The sequence below is a fragment of the Balaenoptera musculus genome, chromosome 10 (assembly GCF_009873245.2).
Source record: "Balaenoptera musculus isolate JJ_BM4_2016_0621 chromosome 10, mBalMus1.pri.v3, whole genome shotgun sequence".
Taxonomy (NCBI): domain Eukaryota; kingdom Metazoa; phylum Chordata; class Mammalia; order Artiodactyla; family Balaenopteridae; genus Balaenoptera; species Balaenoptera musculus.
The window spans coordinates 65,259,087-65,280,410 of record NC_045794.1 but is presented as its reverse complement, the minus strand read 5'-3'; the positions used below and the strand labels follow the sequence as shown (position 1 = coordinate 65,280,410).

At 33.7% G+C, this 21,324-nt stretch overlaps 1 protein-coding gene across 8 annotated transcripts in view; it reads left to right on the top strand.

Moving 5' to 3' along the window:
• Positions 1-21,324, top strand: part of PPP1R12A (protein phosphatase 1 regulatory subunit 12A) — a 149,372-nt gene that overhangs the window by 85,055 nt on the left and 42,993 nt on the right. For all 8 annotated transcript variants that reach the window (XM_036865562.1, XM_036865569.1, XM_036865564.1 and 5 more), the window contains exons 4-9: positions 2,461-2,620; positions 7,083-7,227; positions 8,620-8,694; positions 9,496-9,584; positions 9,750-9,907; positions 15,099-15,223. In XM_036865562.1, coding sequence (XP_036721457.1) covers positions 2,461-2,620; positions 7,083-7,227; positions 8,620-8,694; positions 9,496-9,584; positions 9,750-9,907; positions 15,099-15,223 — 752 coding nt within the window. The remainder of the gene's footprint in view (positions 1-2,460; positions 2,621-7,082; positions 7,228-8,619; positions 8,695-9,495; positions 9,585-9,749; positions 9,908-15,098; positions 15,224-21,324) is intronic.

Here is a 21,324-nt window from a genome sequence, read left to right as displayed (position 1 = left end):
GGAGGGATTAAGGATGACTTCCAGGTTTCTGGATAAGTATTGGAACCTAATATAGGAAATATAAGACAGACAGCAAGCAGATTGGCTAGGGAAAATTGAGATAAGATTTCAGCATTGAGTTTGAGGTGACTGTGTTACATTATTTTATTATGTATTATATTACATCCCTAGTTTTGACCTCTTCTCTGTTCTCCAGACTCAGATATCCAGCTAACTCCAATTAGATGTCTGTTAGTGCATCTCAAACTTCACATTTCCGAAATTGAAAATTTAATTTTTCTAGTTGCTCAGGCTAAAAACCTTTGATTCATCCTTGACTTCTCTTTTTCTCCTACATCCAAACTAACAGCAAATTCTGTTGGTTTGCCTTGAAGAATGCAGAATCTAACCTCTTTACTACCTTCACTGCTACCACCTTGGTTCGAGTTACCATCATCTCTTGCCTGAATTATTGTTGTAGCCTCCCAGTCTATACCTCAGTTTTTACTCTTAACTTTTCAGCTTAAGTGATCCTCTTAAATTGAGTCGGATGTTGTCACCCTGCCCCCTGCTCATTGTCCTCACTACTCTATAGACACCCTGCCTTTTCCTAATCAGAAGAACATTCCAAGCAGGCTTCTACCTCAGTGCTTACTACAGACAATCCCTGACTTATCGTGGTTCAGTTTAACGATTTTTCAACTTTATGATGGTGTGAAAGCAATACACATTCAGTAGAAACCATACTTCAGATTTTGAGTTTCGACCTTTTCCCGGGCTAGTGATATGCAGCACATATTCCCTAGTGACGCTGGTCAACAGCAGCAAGCTGCAACTTCTGGTCAGCCACATGATCATGGGGGTAAACAACCAAACTGATACACTTAAACAACCATTCTATACCTATATGACCATTCTGTTTTTCACTTTCAGTACAGTGTTCAGTAAATTACATGAGATATTCAGCACTTAATAATTTATTTATAAAACAGGCTTTGTGTTAGATGATTTTTCACAACTGTGGGCTAATGTAAGTATTCTGAGCATGTCTAAGGTAGGCTACACTAAGCTATGACAGGATAGGTATATCATATGCAGTTTTGACTTAGGATATTTTCAACTTTTGATGGATTTATCAGAATGTAACCCCATTGTAAGTCAAGGAAGATCTGTAGTACTTCCCTCTGTCTGGAATATTCTCTAAGATTATGGTATGACTGTCACTTTATTTCTTGCTGTAATGTCACCTTATCAAAGAGACTGTTCTTTACCAACCTATATAAAATAACTCTTTCTCATTACCCTCTATACCTTTACTCTGCTTTTTTTTCCTTCACAGATGTATCATCTGCCATGTAATAGGTTCACTTCTAAACCCCTAGCACCTAATAAAGTACCTGACATATAGTAGAGACTCAGTACATATTGACTGATTGATTGAATGAATGAGTGAATGAAAAATTCCAACCAGCCAATTGGATACATGGATATGAATTATAAAAGAGATCTTAGCTGAGAAGTTGTGTGTGTGTGCAATTATTTTTTACTCATGTATTTATGTATTTATCATTCATTCAGTAAACATTTACTGATCCCTTTTACTTTGTATCAGGTATCCATCCATATGGTGGGAATACAACATAAAAAAGCAGTATATTTACCTTTTTTAATAAGCTCATTGTCTTCTGGAGTATAAATGCATCGTGGTATGTGCTATTTATTAAATAACCAGCATTTGAAGCCATAAGATAACATGAGATCACTGAGGAATTTCAGGATTATCATTTCTATTTTAATTTTTTTCTCAAGATGTTGAGCGCTTTGAAGGTCCTGTTCCTTTTTGAATTCTCCCCACTCTTATCACCTTAACCTAGCATAGCGCTTAATGCTTTTAAATGAATAAACATCTATATAACTTACTAAAATGATAAAACTGATACTGATGGTATGAACAATGTACTATGTTGGAAAAGGAAAGGGGTGTTGGTAGAAAAATAATCTGATTTAAGGTCTGTTCAATTTTAGATGAGGACAGGACCTCCAAGTTGAAGTGTTCAATAAACATTTGTACCTACTAGGCTAGAGTTTAGAGAACTGGTCAAAGCAGTGGATAAAAATTTGAGACTTAAATACATATGATTGTTTAAAACAACAAACTTTTTTTTTAGACCAAAGGATGGGGAATACCTTGGGGAATATTCAAATCTTCAAAAACAAAAGGAATAAGCAGAAAAGGTAAAAAGAAAGCCAAAATAATACTGTAGGGCAAAAATTAAATAGTCAATAGAGAATGCTAATAAAATATCTACAGTATTCCTACATTTCTTTATTTAACCAGCTTGTTCTAAGCAGCCCATTTTTCAAAAATATAATTTCACTTTCAATTTTCAATTAAACTTGGAATGTTTTGGATAATTTTATTTCCAAACAAAAACATTTACTATAGAGAAAAAAATGAAAAAAATTATTTTATTTTATCAGGGGTTGATATAGAAGCAGCTCGAAAGGAAGAAGAACGAATAATGCTTAGAGATGCAAGACAGTGGCTAAATAGTGGCCATATAAATGATGTCCGGCATGCAAAATCTGGAGGTACAGCACTTCATGTTGCAGCTGCTAAAGGCTATACAGAAGTTTTAAAGTAAGTATTGCTTCTCACAGTTGTTTTTCTGCTTTGATTTGTTTTCTTTATTTCACTTTTCCTTTTTTTAAGATACTTGCTAACATTATTTTGAAACAGCTTATGTAAGTTATTTAATGTCTGTTTACAGGGAGAAAGAGAAAACTACCTTGAATATTATTGCTTTATTTCTAAAGTTCTTTCTTTCACTCTCAAATTTTGAGTATTCAACTGTTCTTCCATTGCAGTTTTCCAATAAGTGAAATTTAAGTGTCAGACAACCATTATATGTTACCTTCTGGCCTAGTAAATTATTAGAGTCACTTTGAGATTCCCAGATAGGTTAGGTCTGGATACAGAGACTAAGAACAATGTTGTATATAAACATATTATCAAATTCTAAGAGCTTGATTCCTACTGATTGTTTATTTATATGTAATTTATCTGATTTTTTTTTTAGATTTTCACTACATGAACACTGGAATTCAGAGTGCTGTTAGCATAATATTAAATATTAAACCATAAGCAACTTAGACGATATAGGGTTATATACTGATCAACAAATATCTTTGGGACAAAGCTCCTTTATGTCACAATAAATTTGTGTTTTGGTTTTTACTTATGCAGTGCAAAGGTGTTGGCAACTATATGGAAAAAACAATTCAGTGCATAACTTTTGTTATATCTATGTGAAGGCTAATAAGACTGGCCCTCAGCAAAATCTACTGCACCCTCTATGTTGCTTTTGTTCCACTTTGGTTTCTTATATCAATCCCTTCTCCTTATTCCCTCTCCTCAGTAAAAACAGTGAAGAAGTTTAAGTGGGTCAGTTATTCCAGGTTTCCTCCTATTTCAATCACTACTCACTTCAGTAATTTAAGCCTTCTCCTAGAATAGTACAGTTAACTTTTTAAAAAATTTATTTATTTTATTTATTTACTTTTGGCTGTGTTGGGTCTTTGTTGCTGCACGCGGGCTTTCTCTAGTTGCGGTGAGCGGGGGCTACTCTTCGTTGCAGTGTGCGGGATTCTCACTGCAGTGGCTTCTCTTGTTGCGGAGCACTGGCTCTAGGCATGTGGGCTTCAGTAGTTGTGGCACGCAGGCTCTAGGGCACAGGCTCAGTAGTTGTGACGCACGGGCTTAGTTGCTCTGCAGCATGTGGGATCTTCCTAGACCAAGGCTCAAACCTGTGTCCCCTGCATTGGCAGGTGGATTCTTAACCACTGCGCCACCAGGGAAGCCCCTACAGTTAAGTTGTAATTAGTTTCCTTGTCCCATCTGTTTCTCTCTAATCCAAAACTTTTCAGACTTTCAAACCCCATTAGAGTGGGTCATGAAATGAACTTAGTGAGCTGTGAACAGCATTTAGAAAGAAAAAATGGAAAATATCAAAGAGTATCGCATATGGTAAAGGTATTTTGTTTCTTAAAATTCTTGTTTCTATAAACATATATATGAGTACTGGATTGCACTGTAAAATAGATTTCTAGACTGCTTCCAAGTGGTCTTTGTAATTCAGTTGTCCAGGCTCTTAAAATCCTTCATTAAGATTCTCAGCAGGAATTGGGATGAATTTTAAACTCCTCAGCTTAGCACATAAGACCATTAGTCATCTGGCCATTGGTTCCTCTTTCAAGCTAAGCTGCTACCATTGCTCCTCAGGCATGCATGATTCCAGCTGTGTATATCTACTTGAAGTTCTTTCATGATGCCTTAATGCCTACTCTTGTTTCTATCTAGATACCTTCATTCACCATCTCTTCAACTTGGAAGCAAATTCCTTTCTATCCTTGACTCAGTTCAAGGCTCTTAAGCCCATGAAAAAAAAATGCTCAACTTCATTCATAAGTGCAGATAAAGCTACAGTGAATTATCATTTTTCATCTATCATATTGGCAAAGATCAAAATGTTTGGCACACTGTTGGCAAATTTGGGAAAAGGCACTCTCTTACATTACTGGTGAAAGTATAAATGACTATTGAGCAAATTTTATCAAAGTAACAGTTATTCTTTGGCTTAGCAGCACTACCTCTAGGAATTGTTATTTTTTAATTTATTAATTAATTTATTTATTTTATTTTTGGCTGCGTTGGGTCTTTGTTGCTGCGCGTGGGCTTTCTCTAGTTGCAGCGAGCAGGAGCTGCTCTTCCATGCGGTGCACGGGCTTCTCATTGCCATGGCTTTTCTTGTTGCAGAGCAGGGGCTCTAGAGCGCAAGCTTCAGTAGTTGTGGCTTAGTTGCTCTGCAGCATGTGGGATCTTCCTGGACCAGGGCTCGAACCCATGTTCCCTGCATTGGCAGGCAGATTCTTAACCACTGCGCCACCAGGGAAATTCCTAGGAATTTTTTTTACAGATATTCTCACTCACATAGGAAATAAGGTATGTGCTAGCAGCATTGTTTATAATTGGAGTAGGAGAATGGTTGAATAGATCATGATACATCCTTTCACTAGAATACTCTATAACGATGAAAACACTACTTATAGATATGGAAAGAGCGCTAGGATGTGTTAAGTTGTCAAGCCAAGAACAGAACTATGCCTCATTTGTGTTTATGTTTTAAAAATTTAAGTTGTATTTATTTATATATGCATAAAATCTCTCTGTAAGGATCTAATCAAAAGCAGTAGTATGGGTATCTCTGGGGCAGGGAAACTGGTTGGCTAAAGGTCAGCAGTGGGGAAGTGACTTTGCTATCTAGCCATTTATTCTTTTTTAGTTTTAAAACTTGTGAATATTTTACTTAGGAAAGAAAATATGAAATCAAAAATAAATAGAAGAGATCCATTTCAAATGTAACTGTCTCCCCACTTACCCCCTCCCCCGCAAACACACACAACCCCTTTCAGTTGATTTTTATGCTTTTCAGCTCTGTACCCCTATTGCAGCTTCATCATAGAACCTGTCTGTGAGGGTTGATTGTTGTTTTATTTAACTTTTGTCCTCCATTAGAAGTTCCTTGAGCATAATAAATACTGTCTTATTTTTTTGAGTATCCTTGCATGGCCTGGCATATAGAGAGCTTTATGTTTGGGGGGCGGGGGGTGTGTGTCTACCTTTCTCTCCACACAGACTCTCAAGTACTTAGAATTTTGTATTGCTCAGGATATTTAACATTATTATAGTTCATATTTCCTATTGGGGGTATATTTTTATTAGCTTATATCCCAGTATTATTTCTGCCTCTATTAATAAAGTATCTGATAATATTTATATTAGTGGCCATATTTTTTTAACTTATATCTTCTGACATATCTATTAGCGTGTTTTTTAGATCAATGACTCTTAAATGTTGATCTGCAGGCAGGAGACAGGCAGTAATGTGAGATCATATGCAGGACTTATTAAAAGTACAGATTGACAGGGCCCATCTCCCAAGATACTGATTAATTCAATGGAACTGGGGTGGAGCTGGGGAATCTTTTTTGTTTGTTTTTTGTTTTTTTCAATAGCAAGTTTTTCAGATGGTTCCGCTATGGAGCCATAATTTAAAACATCTGCTTTAGATATTGTTAGGAAATAGGGGATCAGTTCTTGAAACATAAATAAATGGTTATATATTAGCTATCACTACCACCTCCTGTAGGTAAAAAGAAGCCCTTCTCAAGGTCAACATCTTGGAAAGTAAGGTAAAGGTTAACCAGATTTGAGTTATAAAGTATTTAGTGTTCGCCTTTGTGTGTGGCGCTGTGCTGTGTGCAATTTATAGACCCATTCTTTGCTCTCTGTGAGCTTAATTTCTAAATAAAATAAAGGTCGATGTCAGTATACAGTTATAAGGGCATACTAACATTTATGCAACTCTTTTCATTGTATTAAAATGTATTCCTGTTTTCTAGCTTTGTTGATGATTAGAATATCTGCTTTCTACTGCTGCAGAAAAGTAGACTCGACCCCTCGGAATATTTGTTTTGCTTTGTTTTGTTTCTAACAGTCATTTTCCTATGAAAATTTCCAGTGGTAGATGATAAAGGTTTATGAAGGCTTTCACAAACCAGTTCCTTAACCGCAAGGCAACAATGACACTACAAATAACTTTGTTTGATGCCAGTATATTTTTAGAACACGTTCAGCTTGAGATGATATATCATATGGACACTTGAAGACATTCCCTACAATAAATCAGTTTAACATACAAATTGATCCAATAGTTTTGAAAAATTATAGACTTTCCTGCAAAATTTTCAGTTAGAAACATATTAACAAGAATTAATCAGTGTCATACCAAACCATAAGACTCATAGTCATTAGGAATTAATTAAAACTGAATTCATTATTACGGCAGTAACTCAAGATCCTCTATGCCAGTGTTTTCTGAGAATTCTTTTATCCTAGTTAATTTGTTGAGGGGAGGAGGGATTCTGAACTATGAAAAGAAATATATTGCAAATTTTTGTTAACTTGCATGGTATATAGCTGTTAATTATGTCCAGTCATTTCTAGATTTTAATGATGATCTAATTCACTGTAATTTGTTTAGACTTTTAATACAGGCAGGCTATGATGTTAATATTAAAGATTATGATGGCTGGACACCTCTTCATGCTGCAGCTCATTGGGGTAAAGAAGAAGCATGTCGAATTTTAGTGGACAGTCTGTGTGATATGGAGATGGTCAACAAAGTGGTAGGCCTTTCAAATGTACTTTAAATATTTTAACTTCTAGAAATATAGTTTTAGTCTAAAAAATGTTATGAGAATATAAATTATTTAATTCTATTAAGTTTTATTAACTGTACAAAACATTTTGTGAATCATTTATTCATTTTTATTATTAAGTCTTTTCCAGCTACTTGTGAGGTGATTTGGCCTTGTTCGACAAAGAAGTATTACTCTTTCTGTAATAGTATTACCATACGTGTCGAGTAGATTTGGGCACTTCCATTGATATTATATTCTTAGAAATTCATAAATTAAGAAAATTTTGCAAACATATAAGGTAGAATATATTCTAAATAATGAACTTTCTGGCATTCTGGAAACTTGTACCAGTAGGGTTATTATAAGGACTAAGCTGGCAGCAGGAAAAATCCTTACTATTTTTGGTCAACAGCTCTTTGAAATTTTCTTTTCCACTATGAATAAAAATAGATTGACAGATGTTCATCTGGACTACTTTTTGAAACTAAGTCATACCTGTGGCTGGCTGAACCTTTAAGTAGTTTAGAAATACATATGCTTATTTTATTATTCTACTACGAATTTAATTAATTTTTATGGCGGTAAAGTAGAAATAAGATCTCAAAAAGGTTAAACTTGGAGTTACCACATGACCCAGTAATTCCGCTCATAGCTATATACCCAAGAAAATTAAAACAGATGTCCACACAAAAACTTACACACAAATGTTCATAGCAGAATTATTCATTGTGTACCAGAAAGCAAAAGCAGATGTCCATCATCTGGTGAAGAGATTAGCAAAAGGTGGTATATCATGCAATGGAATATTATTCAGCAATAAAAAAGAATGAAGTAGATACATGCTACAATATGGATGAACCTTGAAAACAGTTTGCAAAGTGAAAGAAGCCAGTCACAAAGGACCATATATTGTATGATTCCATTTATATGAAATGTCTGGAATAGGCAAGTCTGTAGTAACAGAAAGTAGGTTAGTGGTTGCCTCAGACAGGGGGAGGGGGAGTAGGGAGGGGATTGCTAATGGGTATGTCATTTCTTTTTGGGGTGATGAAAATATTCTAGAATTGATTGTGGTGATGGTTGTAAAACTCTGTGAATATACTAAAACCATTGAATTGCATACTTTAAAATGGGTGACTTGTATGTGAATTATAGATCAATAAAGCTGTTACCAAAAAAAGTAAGGGGAGGTATATCAGCTGCTTATCTCTCACATGGATTTCTCATACATCTCCTTCAAGTCATATGTACCATGTTTTATACCTACCATAAAAAATGTTATCTAACTTCTTTCTGTATAATCATACAGAATCACCGAAGGCATTTTATAATTTATTGATTTTTTTATTATCACCAACCCTCTTGTTTCCTGCATAGGGCCAGACAGCCTTTGATGTAGCAGATGAAGACATTTTAGGTTATTTAGAAGAGTTGCAAAAGAAACAAAATCTGGTATGTTTGATGACTGTCTAAAAATTTTCTCTATTAGTGAATAGAATTGAATTTTAGACAGCTGAAAAAGTATTCTTGTGATGTTTTGTACTGTTTGGTTTTAAGTTATTCCTAGTGATCAAATTAAATGACAGTGAATGAGAATAAAGGAGTAGTGGTGGTGTTTTTTTTAGCCTTTTGTGTTGCTTATCCCCATTTCTCTAGCATCCCTTTACCAAAGTGAATATGTCTACAATGTATATGTTCTCTATAATAGTATCTTTTTGTAATTTCATAAGAAAGTTTGCTTAGAGGGTGGAGACTATAAAATCTCAGATTTCTAAAATAGCATATGCTAGATAAGCAAGGAGTTAACAAAACTAGGAAGCAGATGTTTAAGTAAAATATTATCAGACATCCTAAATGGTTAATGGTCCCTGGTTTTTCAGTAAACTAAAGTTGGAGGGATCTTAAAAAAAAAAATCCAACTTAGTCCTTTGTGGTTGTTGTTTTTTTGGCTGCACCGCACAGCAGATCTTAGTTCCCCAACCAGGGATCGAACCCATGTCCCCTGCAGGGGATGCGCAGAGTCTTAACCACTGGACTGCCAGGGAAGTCCCCTCTGTGGAGCTTTTAAACTGTCTAGTTCTTTTTATTCTTTATCCAAGCCCTTTTCTTTTTAGGTAAAACTTAAATCTTTTGTCTGTTTTGTTTTCATTTAGTGTTTGGGAAGCTACTTTGTTATTATTTTAAATTCTGTATTTTGCTCATTAATGTTATTTTAATAGTATTGTTATTTTCCTTTGCATAAATTTTATAAAGCTCCATAGTGAAAAACGGGAGAAGAAATCTCCACTGATTGAATCAACAGCCAATATGGACAATAATCAGTCACAGAAAACCTTTAAAAAGTAAGTAAAATATTAAAGTAGGTTTTGTTATTGTTTTAAATGAGTTGGCATGATAGCCACAAGTATGATTATTAGATTTTGTGGTTCTGGGAAAAATTAATGTATTCATTATGTATTTTCACCTTTTGTGTTTATAATTATTTCAAGGCTTTTTTCCTTTCACAGCAAAGAGACATTGATTATTGAGCCTGAGAAAAATGCATCCCGTATTGAATCTCTGGAACAAGAAAAGGTTGATGATGAAGAAGAAGGAAAAAAAGATGAATCTAGTTGCTCTAGTGAAGAAGATGAGGAAGATGACTCAGAATCAGAAGCTGAAACAGGTAAAATTTGAAGGATAAAGGGATTTTCAGTGAATTTTGATGAAGTGTATAGTAAGATGAGGTCAGGCTTTAATTTTGAAACTTTTCAGACTGACATGCTACTTGTTAGGATACCTCCCAAGCCAGTACATAAATTGCCTTTCAGGGAGTGTTAGAAATTTAAGTATAGCTGTGATTTTATTGTTCTCTGCTTACCTGGAGGCAGGTAATTGATCACCTCTGCATTTTACTGACCTATATTTTTAGGTTTGAGGAAGGTGAAGAGGCTTCTAAGATTCCCTTTGGATAGTGCAGATAGGGTTAGATGGGTTCCCAGCAGCTCAAGAATGCTCCTGCTGCTTTCTGAGACCTGAAAGTACAGGAAGCTGGCTCCAACAGCATCCCAAATATTTCCTCAGTAATACTAAAGTTTTAGAAAGTTGGGGCAGAGTCAAGATTTTTTCCTGTAGAGGTGTGGGGAAATTTACTTTGTTTTGAGAAATTTTAAAGATGCAGAAAAATATAATAAACATTCATATTCCAACTACCAAAACTTAACAGCTGTTGACATTTAGCTATATTTGTTTATAATTTTTCTTTTAATAAAATTAAAACATTACCATTGTCTTCTTTAACCATCAGCCCTAATCTACTTCTCTTTCCTTTCTTTCCCAAATCACTATCGTGAGTTTTTTTCTGAATCTTCTAGTCCATTTTTATACTCTTATCTTACATTCAGAAGTAATATATAGTAATTATAAGGTTGTTTTGTGTTTTTATTATTCCCTAGGAGTTGTTATGCAACTTGCATTTTTTACTTGAAAGTTGTATTTTTTAGGTTTGTTTGTATCTATATGTGTCTTTATGTATGTAACTTATCCTTGTAGTTGCTGCATAGTATTCATTAAATACATTAATTTCCCTTTTGATAAAAATTTACCTTATTCCCAGTGTTTTGTTGTAAATAATACTGCAGCAATCATTTTATAATTGCCTCCCTGTGTATATGTGCAAGAGGTTCTCTAATAGATACACTTAAACATTGGATTATTGAATCATATTTTCACTTTTCATAGATGCTGCCAAATTGCTTTACTCTAACAATTTACATTCTTTCCCTTTTTATTATCAAGGATATGTTTTCTGCTTTTTTTTCCCTCTGGCTCACATGTTTTTATAGATTTTGTTTACTGAATTGCTTTTATTCTGTATCGGCTAATCACTCAAACTTCTGAAGAGGGACTTCCCTGGTGGTCCAGTGGTTGGAACTTAGCCTTCCACTGCAGGGGGTGCGGGTTCAATCCATGGTCGGGGAGCTAGGATCCCACATGCCTCGCAGCCAAAAAAAACCCAAAACATAAAACAGAAGCAATATTGTAACAAATTCAATGAAGACTTTAAAAATGGTCCACATCAAAAAAATCTTAAGGAAAACAAAACCAAAAAAAAACCTTCTGAAGAGTATGAGATTCCAGGATTGCTATCTTTGAGTTGTATAACCTGGCATTTTGGCATTTTAACGTATTTATCAGAAAAGGTATTTCATTTTCATTAAGGTTTTTATCAATGAAAAACTGTTATCATTATCAGGACCAGTTTGGTGATCATTAGTAAACACAAATGGAGCCCTAGAATTTCTTGGACTCCCCATATTTCCTCTAGACACAACAGCAACAGTTTTGAATCAGTTTTTTTTACTCACTCAATAAAATATTTTCTCTAAGAAAATATGAGAAGCTAAAGTTTACTAAATAAACATGTCAAGGAGCATACTGATAATTCTATTTCCCATTAAAAACAAGATATTGCTAAATGGGCACAGGCTAGCTTTGTTGCCAGGTGATGTGTTATGGATTTCTTTATTTTCTCGCAGCTTACTAATCCTACAAGTAAATTATTTTTTTGGAAATACACAAAGAGTTTTTGAGATTTGTAAATGGCTAGATTCTAGTCACTTAGGGATTTAATTTTTTATTTATTGCTGTGACATTGCTGATCAGGTGAGTCTACATATCTTTTGCCTTGACACAGTAATATAGGTAAAATTGGCAGTAGAACAACAGGTAGTCATTGAATATTGTAATTTATTTGTATAACATGCTAATTAAAATATTTCTAATTATAAAAACAAATTATATGAGAATCAGCATGTACAGTGTTCAAGAACATGGACTGATTCATGCATGTAACTATAGATGTGGATAAGTTATTTAATCCCTGATTTCTCTGTAAAATCAGGGTAATAATACCTGCTTTACATGGATACTATATAACAATCAGTTGCTTTGTAATAAATGTTAATTTTCATGTAATAATTGTATAAAATTAAAGTCTACTAATTTAAATAAGATTAATGTACATGCTTACCTAATAACACTTCAGTTAAATTTGTTCAGTTCATTTGAAAGATGAAATGATATCATTGAAATTTAAATTGACTCAGATACTTTTGCAAGTATTTAAAGTTATTTTTATGTAGTTAATCTCCTCTCTGTGAGACATGCCTTGGCCCCCAGTCTCTAGTAAAATATATCATTACAAATTAAACTATATGCACATGTGCACACGAAAGCCAGGACCAGCACCCAGGTCTCCTAGCTCATGTAGTAGAATTCAAGAACTGGAAGTCCAGATATCTCACAGAGATTCCTGAGATTTTTCTACCTAATTTTTTCTTAATTGGTCCCTTCTATACAGTTCACTGTTCAGTATTAGGCACCAGGGAGCTATTTAAAACAAAAAAAGACCAGATTTAGGCCAGTCTTGCCACTAACTAGCAAGTCTCCTGACCTTTGGTTGAAATTTCCTTGCTTGTAGAATGAGAAGTATTGGACTAGGCTATCTGGATAGTTCTTTAAACTCTTCTATAAGTATGAATAGAAGTAATTACCATCAAATTGTATTATATTAATTCCCGATTTGGAGTTTAAGCATACCAATCTCTCTCGTCTCAGTGAGCTAACTTTAAATGTTCCTCTGAAGCATTGTACTTGATAATTTTGTTCTTCCTGTTGCTAGTAGCTAGTTGTGCCAGGAAAATTTAACTCTATCTCAAGAATTAATCCATGTAAATGCTGTGTGTTTCCTTCTCTCTCACTCTTTTAATATCAACAAGGCTTTATCATACTTTATTTGGCAAGCTTGAGAAAGCAGCCATTTCCCTGTAGAGGTATAGCTTGATCTGACAATTTCTAAACTGTTTCTTTTTTCTTTTTGTAAGGTTATTTCCTTGGGAAACTGTTTTATGTTAAATAACTATTTTGCTGAATTTTCTTTCATAAAATATTTTCCAAACCATTTTTTAATCAGTTTCTTATAAATCAGATTGAAAATAGGAACTCAACCAAAAGTTTAACTTCCTTCCAAATGATTTATAAATTTTTCAGAGGTAGTTGAAGGAATGAGAATAGGGAAGCATAGTTTTGCTTTTAGGTTTTTTTTTTTTTTTTCTCTAGGACATGAAGTTTTTATTCTTCATTGAAATCAAATGGATAGAAAGGGCTTCAGTAACACTGATAATGTTTACTTAAGTTAGATGGTGGACACCTGAGGTTTGTTTCATTATTATTCTTAAACCAAACATAAATGTTTGCATATGTGCATATACATTCTTTGATGTATAGATTTCAATAATATAGAAAGTTTTTAAGCCTAGAGAAAATAGGGGGAAAAGGAGAAAATAAAATGAAAAAACACATGTTGAGCTTTGGTTTATTATTTATTTCTCCTACTAGACTGTAAGCTTTATGCAATTAAGATATTTTGTCTTTTCATTGACTGATATATATCCCCAGTGCCTAGGACAGTACTTGAGGTATCAGACACTTAATAAATATTCGTTGAATTACTCTCTCCAGTTGGATGGATTGTTTTCCAGGAGGATGGTCTAATTAGAGTGTACATGATTTGTACTTAACTGTGCTGAATAGGCTTAGCTTCTGTTGAATGAAAAGAGGGATTTAACAATGAGAAAAAAGTTTATTAGACTGAGTTTTGCTCATTCAGTTTATTTGAAAAGCTGTGGTTATAGTGATTTTTAAATATGCCAGTTTGGCCTTGTCCTTTGATGTAGTTTAAGATTATGCTTTTCACCCTATTAACATCTTACAGATGTTTTCTTAGTCACAAATAGGACTGAATGAATCATTGCAAATTCAGAATTATTAGTGGGAAGTTTGTATTTGCCCTAAAGATAAGGATTTGTTAATGTTGCCTGCTTAATCATAATGGTAATTTATGGTGGAAGATTCTTTGCAAAACTGACCTAAAGAAGGGAGAGAGGTAGTATAATGAAAATGAGTATCTCATAGGGCTTTAAAAGCAGTATACTTCTTCACAAAAGTATAGAAAGATACCTGTCCTATCCCATTTTGAAACTAAAAGAATATTTTAAAACTGGATAAAATGACTTTTGACCATTTGAAAAGTGAACTTTTCTAGCCCGTTTATAAATTACAGTTAATTTAAAGGTTTAAATTTACATGTGACTTTTGCTAAAGGCCAGTTTGATTTATGTGTTCAAATACAGTCTTTGAATTTTTGCTCGCATCATATTGATTTTTTTCTAATATTTCAAAAATCTTTTTCTAAGTGATCAATTACTAGTTGGAAATTGTTTTGATACATTGTGAGAAGAGATTTAACCTAATTTAGCTGATATTGTGCCCATTTAACTTTATACTTTTTAGGAGTGAGAAGGAATGCTCTTTGTGACATTTAAGCATACTGTTTGACAGGAATGTAAGTCATTATCGACAAAGAGCACTTTTAGATTTCCTAGAATAAAGAAGAGCTATAAGTTTTAGATAAGCAATGTAGGTTGTTTGTTCATTGGAAAACTGCATAGCTCTTGCATTTTTTGAAGTTAGGTTGTATTCATGTATTCAAGTTTTAAATATTAATTTAAAACTTAAAAAATTTTTCCGTAGTGTTAAAAGTACACAAGTCAGATAGTCAGATTTTATTTGTGCTTTTTATTCTTAAAAGTCTGGTTGTGTGTCGTGTTCTTATTTAAGTCTCATACCTATTGAGACATTTCTAGAAACTCCTTGAAAATGTCCCTTGTTAAAAGGGATAATAGTGGGAAAAGACTGAAGTAACAAAACCTTAAGCAAAAATACAGTATAAAATGCTATTTTCAATACCATTGAAACTGAATTCATCTAGAATCATGACTCTTAGTGTTCTTTTTTTTCTTTTCCTTTCCCTAAAGATAAGACAAAATCCATGGCTTCTGTAACTAATGCCAATACTTCTAGTACACAAGCAGCTCCTGTAGCTGTTACAACACCTACTGTGTCATCCGGTCAGGCAACACCTACATCACCTATTAAAAAGGTAAGCCAAAATTGTGTTTGTTAAAAATAAATGTATTCTGTTTAAGTACCATTTGAGCTAAAGCATTAAGACAGTTCTAAGTTTATTTAGACAGTTCTAAGGTTTTAGAATAAGAATATATTTTTCTTTATTTCCTCTGAATCTATTACATTCTTTTTTACAGGTACTTTTTGCAGTTGATATCACAGTTGATCATTAACAAAAATATCGGGTTGGCCAAAAAGTTTGTTCGGTTTTAAGTAAATTAAGAGACGTTTTTCATTTTCACCAAGAACTTTATTGAGCAACATATTCATTAACCAAACGAACTTTCTGGCCAGCCCAATAAATAGGAGAAAGATAAAATTTTTCATATGAAAAACTACTGATCATGGTAGTTTTTTATTTCCATTGAACTTTTGAGAAGCATAGGGTTTGTATCCTTTATTTCTGTTGAGTAAAGGTGCATTTTGGTAATTTCACATGTGTATAAGTTAAACACGAAAAGTACTACCACAAGTTACTGAGAGAACTGGAATCTAGATTTTCTAATTCATTTACAAAGCACCAGGTATGTCAGAACAAACCAGAGGTCAACTGCTGACCCCACCTCTTGTTAGTTGCTGTGACCTTGAGCAAGTGACTATCTTCCTTATCTGTTCCCCCTAAAAAGGACAAAACAAAAATAATAACAAAGAGAAAATAAGTTAACATTGTTAAGCGGTAATTGAGAGAGCTTGGCTAGTGACTGAGTGCTCCCAAAATGTTGGTTTCATTTCTTCCTCTTCCTTATTCTGTTCTCCATTTATTCTTCATCCTTACTTTCTTGTTGATCTGTTAAAGACTTTTCTTCTCCCTGCTGTTTCAGAACCTATACTTCTTTTAACTGTAATTAAAGATTAAGGGTTTTCTGTGGGGTCTTGTTTTTTTTTTAACCTACTGGTCTCTTTTTAAAGGCTTCTCTCCACCAGCCTTTACCTAACTTTTACGAGCAAACTCATTTCCCTCTCTGTGTAACACACACATGCATGCACGCACGCACACGCACACACGTAGACATTCACACTCACACGTGCTTTTTTTTTTTTTTTTCTGGAACCATTTAAGAATTGACCGCTCTCACTGTAACACTTTATTCCTAAGTACTTGAGTATGTATCTCTTAAGTACAAAGGCATTATCCTTCATTCCCTCACTGAAATCATCATACTTAGAAAATTTAACATTGATATAATACCATTATTTATGTTCACTAATATACAGACCATACTCAAAATTTTCCCAGTTGTCCTCCTAGTAACATCTTTCTAGCTGTTTGATTTTTCAAATTAAGGGTCCATTCAGGGATTAGACATTGTGTTTACTTATTAAGTCTCTGCCTTTGGACTTCTTTTTTTGTTGCTTCTCTGACGTTATTTGGTTTGCATGGGTTTGAGGACTGATTTTAAATCCCCACGGTGCTTCTATCATATTGTCAGTTTTGCTAATCTTTGGATTTGGCTCCAAGTTGTCAAAATTTGAACCTTTTAAAATCATAAACTAGAGAATTCTTTAAAAATCCATACGGTTATTAATAATCCTCCTCTAAAACTCTTCCAAAGGAAAGCAGTAGTATGAATTCTTAGTGGTAGAAATGTATGAATTTCACTGGTATAGTTTGAATATCAGAAGACTCTGTGACTGAATTATCTTATTACCTTCTGTATTCTAGAACTGAGGGTTTCTTGAATTCAATTAGAACCCATCTTCAAATGGTCATAATTTCATATGCTTTAAAATGAAATTCTCCAGAAGCAGTCTGTCTGCAGTATTTTCAAGATAGTTATCATGCCATAACTGGTGTCACCCTGAGCTGCTTTAACTAAAGCTTTATTAATTCTAGAACCCCTTTATACTTCTTCAGTGAATACTAAACTTTAGCTCTTTTGATTATCTGTTAGAACTGTAGATTTATCAAGTTCCCAAAAGCCCCATCCCCCCTGGAATAGCTGGCCAAGAAACCAGCTGTCAGTCTTTTGAGTATTTAACTAAGCAATCTCTTTCCTACTGTAGTCAAATAATTACAATAGGGTTCTTATGATCAATTATATTTTTCTCAAGCATAACCCTCGATTTATGGCAGTTTACTTCTCAGTTTATGCCAACTCCCCTCACTGAAAGCAAATACTTAATAGCTCTGTTAGATTAGTGGGCCAGTAATTTCTTTGCTATAAAAGTTCTTATTCAGAATTACTTCTGATTCTGTAATTAAATTGATCTAATGACAACTGTTTCTCTAATATGCATATTTAGAAACTCCATTTTATTCTCCATTTAAAGCATCATAACTTGCTTTAAAGATTACGTTGTTTCAGTCTTTGTTCTTAAAGTTTTATGGGCAAATTTTATTCAAAGTAATAAAGTCATGGTGGACAAAAAAATGAAGTATTTTTAGATTTTATCAGTATTCTATGACTTTTAAAGCCTGTTACCATGTTCAGTGATACTGTATTTACTTTAATTTAGCATTTTAGTGGGTTTTTTTCATTTGTTTCAAGATTTTCCTTGTAACTTAGAGACCTAACAGAAATTTCCTTGGGTGAATTCTTAATTTGTAAATGCATTGTAAAAGATTTTGTAATTAATTAGGAGTTCTGTCTATTTTTAAGTTGCCACTTACTACTCTGCTTCTATTATCTAGACAAGTTATCTTAAGTTCTCTAGCTTCCTCCACCAGTACATAAACTATGTATATAAATACATACACACACACACACACACACACACACACACACACACACAAGAACATTCATGGCAAGGAATAGATCACGAAACTGGAAGCTCTGAAACAGTATTAAATATCACTTACATTCTGTAATAACTCATGATAACTACAGAGAAACATAGGTATATTCACTTTAAATGATCTTCTCTTAAGTTGTTAACTTGTCAGCTAAAATTATAGAACATTTCTGTAGCAGTGAGATCAGGCCTATGATTTATGGATATATTATCTATAAAACCATTAGTTTGATCTTATGATTTATTTTAACTAAAAATAGTAAGTTTATCGCATTATTTAACTTACAATAAGTTAAATAATATACATTTTATATTAAATTTTTATCTAACAATAAGTTTATTGTTCAAGTTTCAACTAACAATAAGTTTAACTAACAATGTTTATATATAACTCTCTAGTCAAAATAAATATTGTTGGGATCTCTGGAAAAGATTACCTACTCTGCTGTATACACATACATTCCAATAAGCATAAACTATATTTTCTTTGCTAGATGGTAAAAATTCAGAGTTTTCTTGGAATTACATGTTCTTGCTAATTGAACCTACATCATAATAAAATTTAGTAAAAGACTACTGTGTGCTGTGGGTCTATGAAGTATACCAATGAAAGTATATAATTGTAGAATGATGGTTTTTAAATGGAAGAAATCATTTTTGATTTGAGGTCATGGAGTTAGAACATTTGAGATAGATCTTGAAGAATGAGGTAGTATTTCAACTAACAGAGAGGAGAGTTTGTACAGTCTGTTGAAAAAGAGAGAAGAGAAACAGTGTGATCAAAAGTAGGGTTAATGTGGAGTGTTGCAGGAAAAATGAGTTGTCTAGTTTGATTGATTTATAAGATAAATATACGAAGTAAAGCAGGAAAAGTAGAGCCAAACTGGAATGTTTTCATTACTATGGTAACATTTTCATAATTTGATAGATAGTAGAGGATCATAGATGTTTGAACAAGGCCATGAGAGAATTTTAGAATGTTATTCTGACAGCAATGTACAGGTGTATTTGAAGGTGAGAGACTGACTGAGAGAAGGTTTATTAGAAAGTCACTGAAGTTGCCTAGCATGATAAGAATATAAACCAGAGAAGTAGCAGTGGACTTATAAAGGAGAGGAGGAGATTTAGAGACTTGGCACTTAATTTGTAGATGGAGGAAGATGACAGAGAAGAAGTCTAACATGACTACGAAGTTTCAAATTTAGGGAGTTGGGACTTCCCCGGCATCCAGTGGTTAAGACTTCGTGCTTTCAGCACAGGGGGCATAGGTTTGATCCCTGGTCAGGGAACTAAGATCCCATATCCCACATGCCACACAATGCGGGCAAAAAAAAAAAGAAATTTAGGGGATTGAAGAGATTTTTGGTGCCAGTAACAGAAATAGGGAACTGAGGAAGAGTTCGTTTGGAAATAAAGGTGTTTGACTTTAAACATGTTGAGTTTCAGGTTCTAATTTTAGTTACATATAGTCCATTCTACTGGTAAATAGAAATTCAGGACTAGGAATTTAGGAATCAGATTGAGCTGGAGAATAACAAATTTGAGAATAAGCTGAATACAATTAATATTTAGCCTGAGGATATAAGAAGACCCTACTCCCAACATTCAGAAGAAAGTATAAAGAGAAGATAGGAGGTACAAGAACAGACTCTTGGAGTGCTTATGTTACAGGGCTATGACAAAGATAGTTGCTACCAACAACAACAAAAAGACCAGGAAAGGGGTAGTCAGAGAGTAGGAAAGTCAAAATAATGTCCTGGTTTTAAAAACCAAAAGAAGAATTTCAGGGACTAGGTATACTTGAGTTTTTCAGAGAGGTTTATTTATATACCAAAAATTGAAAGATGCTTTTAAACACATAAACCAGTATTTAAATCCATGTTAGGTGGAGAAGAGGTATATCAGTCATAACAGTGCAACAAAATTTCAAACTTGATAATATTGCCTCATTTTTCTCAACTCTAAAATATTGGATAATAGTAAAATGCTATTTCATTGGGTGATTGTAGGATTAAATGAGATAACCCATATGAAGCACTTAGTTTAGGGCCTCACACAGGTAAACATTTGTTAAATGTTAGCTTCTGTTATAACACTCAGCAAATATTATTTGCTATATGATGATTTTGTCATGGAGGAATAACATTTGTTTCCAGTTTGGGGTAAGTTCTGGGGTAGGGAGGGATTGGCAAACCATGGTCTGTGGGCCATAGGTGGCCCACTACCTGTTTTTTGTACAGCCTGCAAGTTAGAATGGTTTTAATACTTTTAAATGGTTGGCAGAGGCAGGGGAGGATAAAAAGAAAAAGAATATTTTGTGACACAAATTCAAATTTCATTGCCTCTAAATAAAGTTTTATGTAACACAGCCACGTTCATTCATTTCTGTACTACCTATGGCTGGGTTTATGCTACAGCAGCATAGATGAGTAGTTACAGCAGAGACTCTATAGTCTACAAAGTCTAAAGTTTACAATCTGGCCCTTTACAGAAAAAAAAGTTTGCCAACCTCTGTTCTGGAGTACCATGACTTTAAACTCTGAAATCAATAAGGAATCATCTCAGTGCCTATCATATTATGTAAAATATTACAGAGCTTCCTGGACTTTCTCAGTCAGTGGAGACCTTAGTGTTTTACTAATTTTTTTTCACAGTGCCATTTGGCCAAAAAAAAAAATACCTCTTGGTTTCATTTATTAAGTAGTTAGGTACAAATAAGTTAATAATGGCAATTTGTGCAGTGTCCAACAGATGTCACTGTACTTCTCTCAAAACTTTAAAATATCCCACAGCACCCCTGTGATTTTGTTCTTGTGCCCTGGAATGCCTCAGTGTGCATTTTGGGAACTGAAAAATGCTTGTATATCTTGAGTCTCTTTGCAACCTTATTGTTAGGAATTAATTATTGGAAGTATCATAGGTATCTTGTAGCAGTTTTGTCTAGGAATTAGCCCTCCAACATTATGGGTGCTTTAACAAGCTCTATTAAACTGCTGTTATGGCAAACCTTGGTAATAGGTGTGAAAGAAAGGTTGTTTTGGTTTGTTTTTTTTTTTTTTAATCTATATCCTATGCTTGTAGTAATTAGTTGCTATATTTACCATCTATATTTAACTGTGGTTGAATATTTAAATTCTGTAAGTGAAGTTAATGAGGTGAACTAGTTACAGACAACAGATGTTTCATTTTTAGGGCAGTTGGAAAGCCCTGAAAATGAAATAAATATTTGTACAAAAACAGTTTTTAGTTGAAATGTTTAATGTTTGGTGGAAAAATCAAACAGTAAATTTAAGGCTATGATATTTAAAATATTAATGAATTAAATATTATAATTAGAAATAT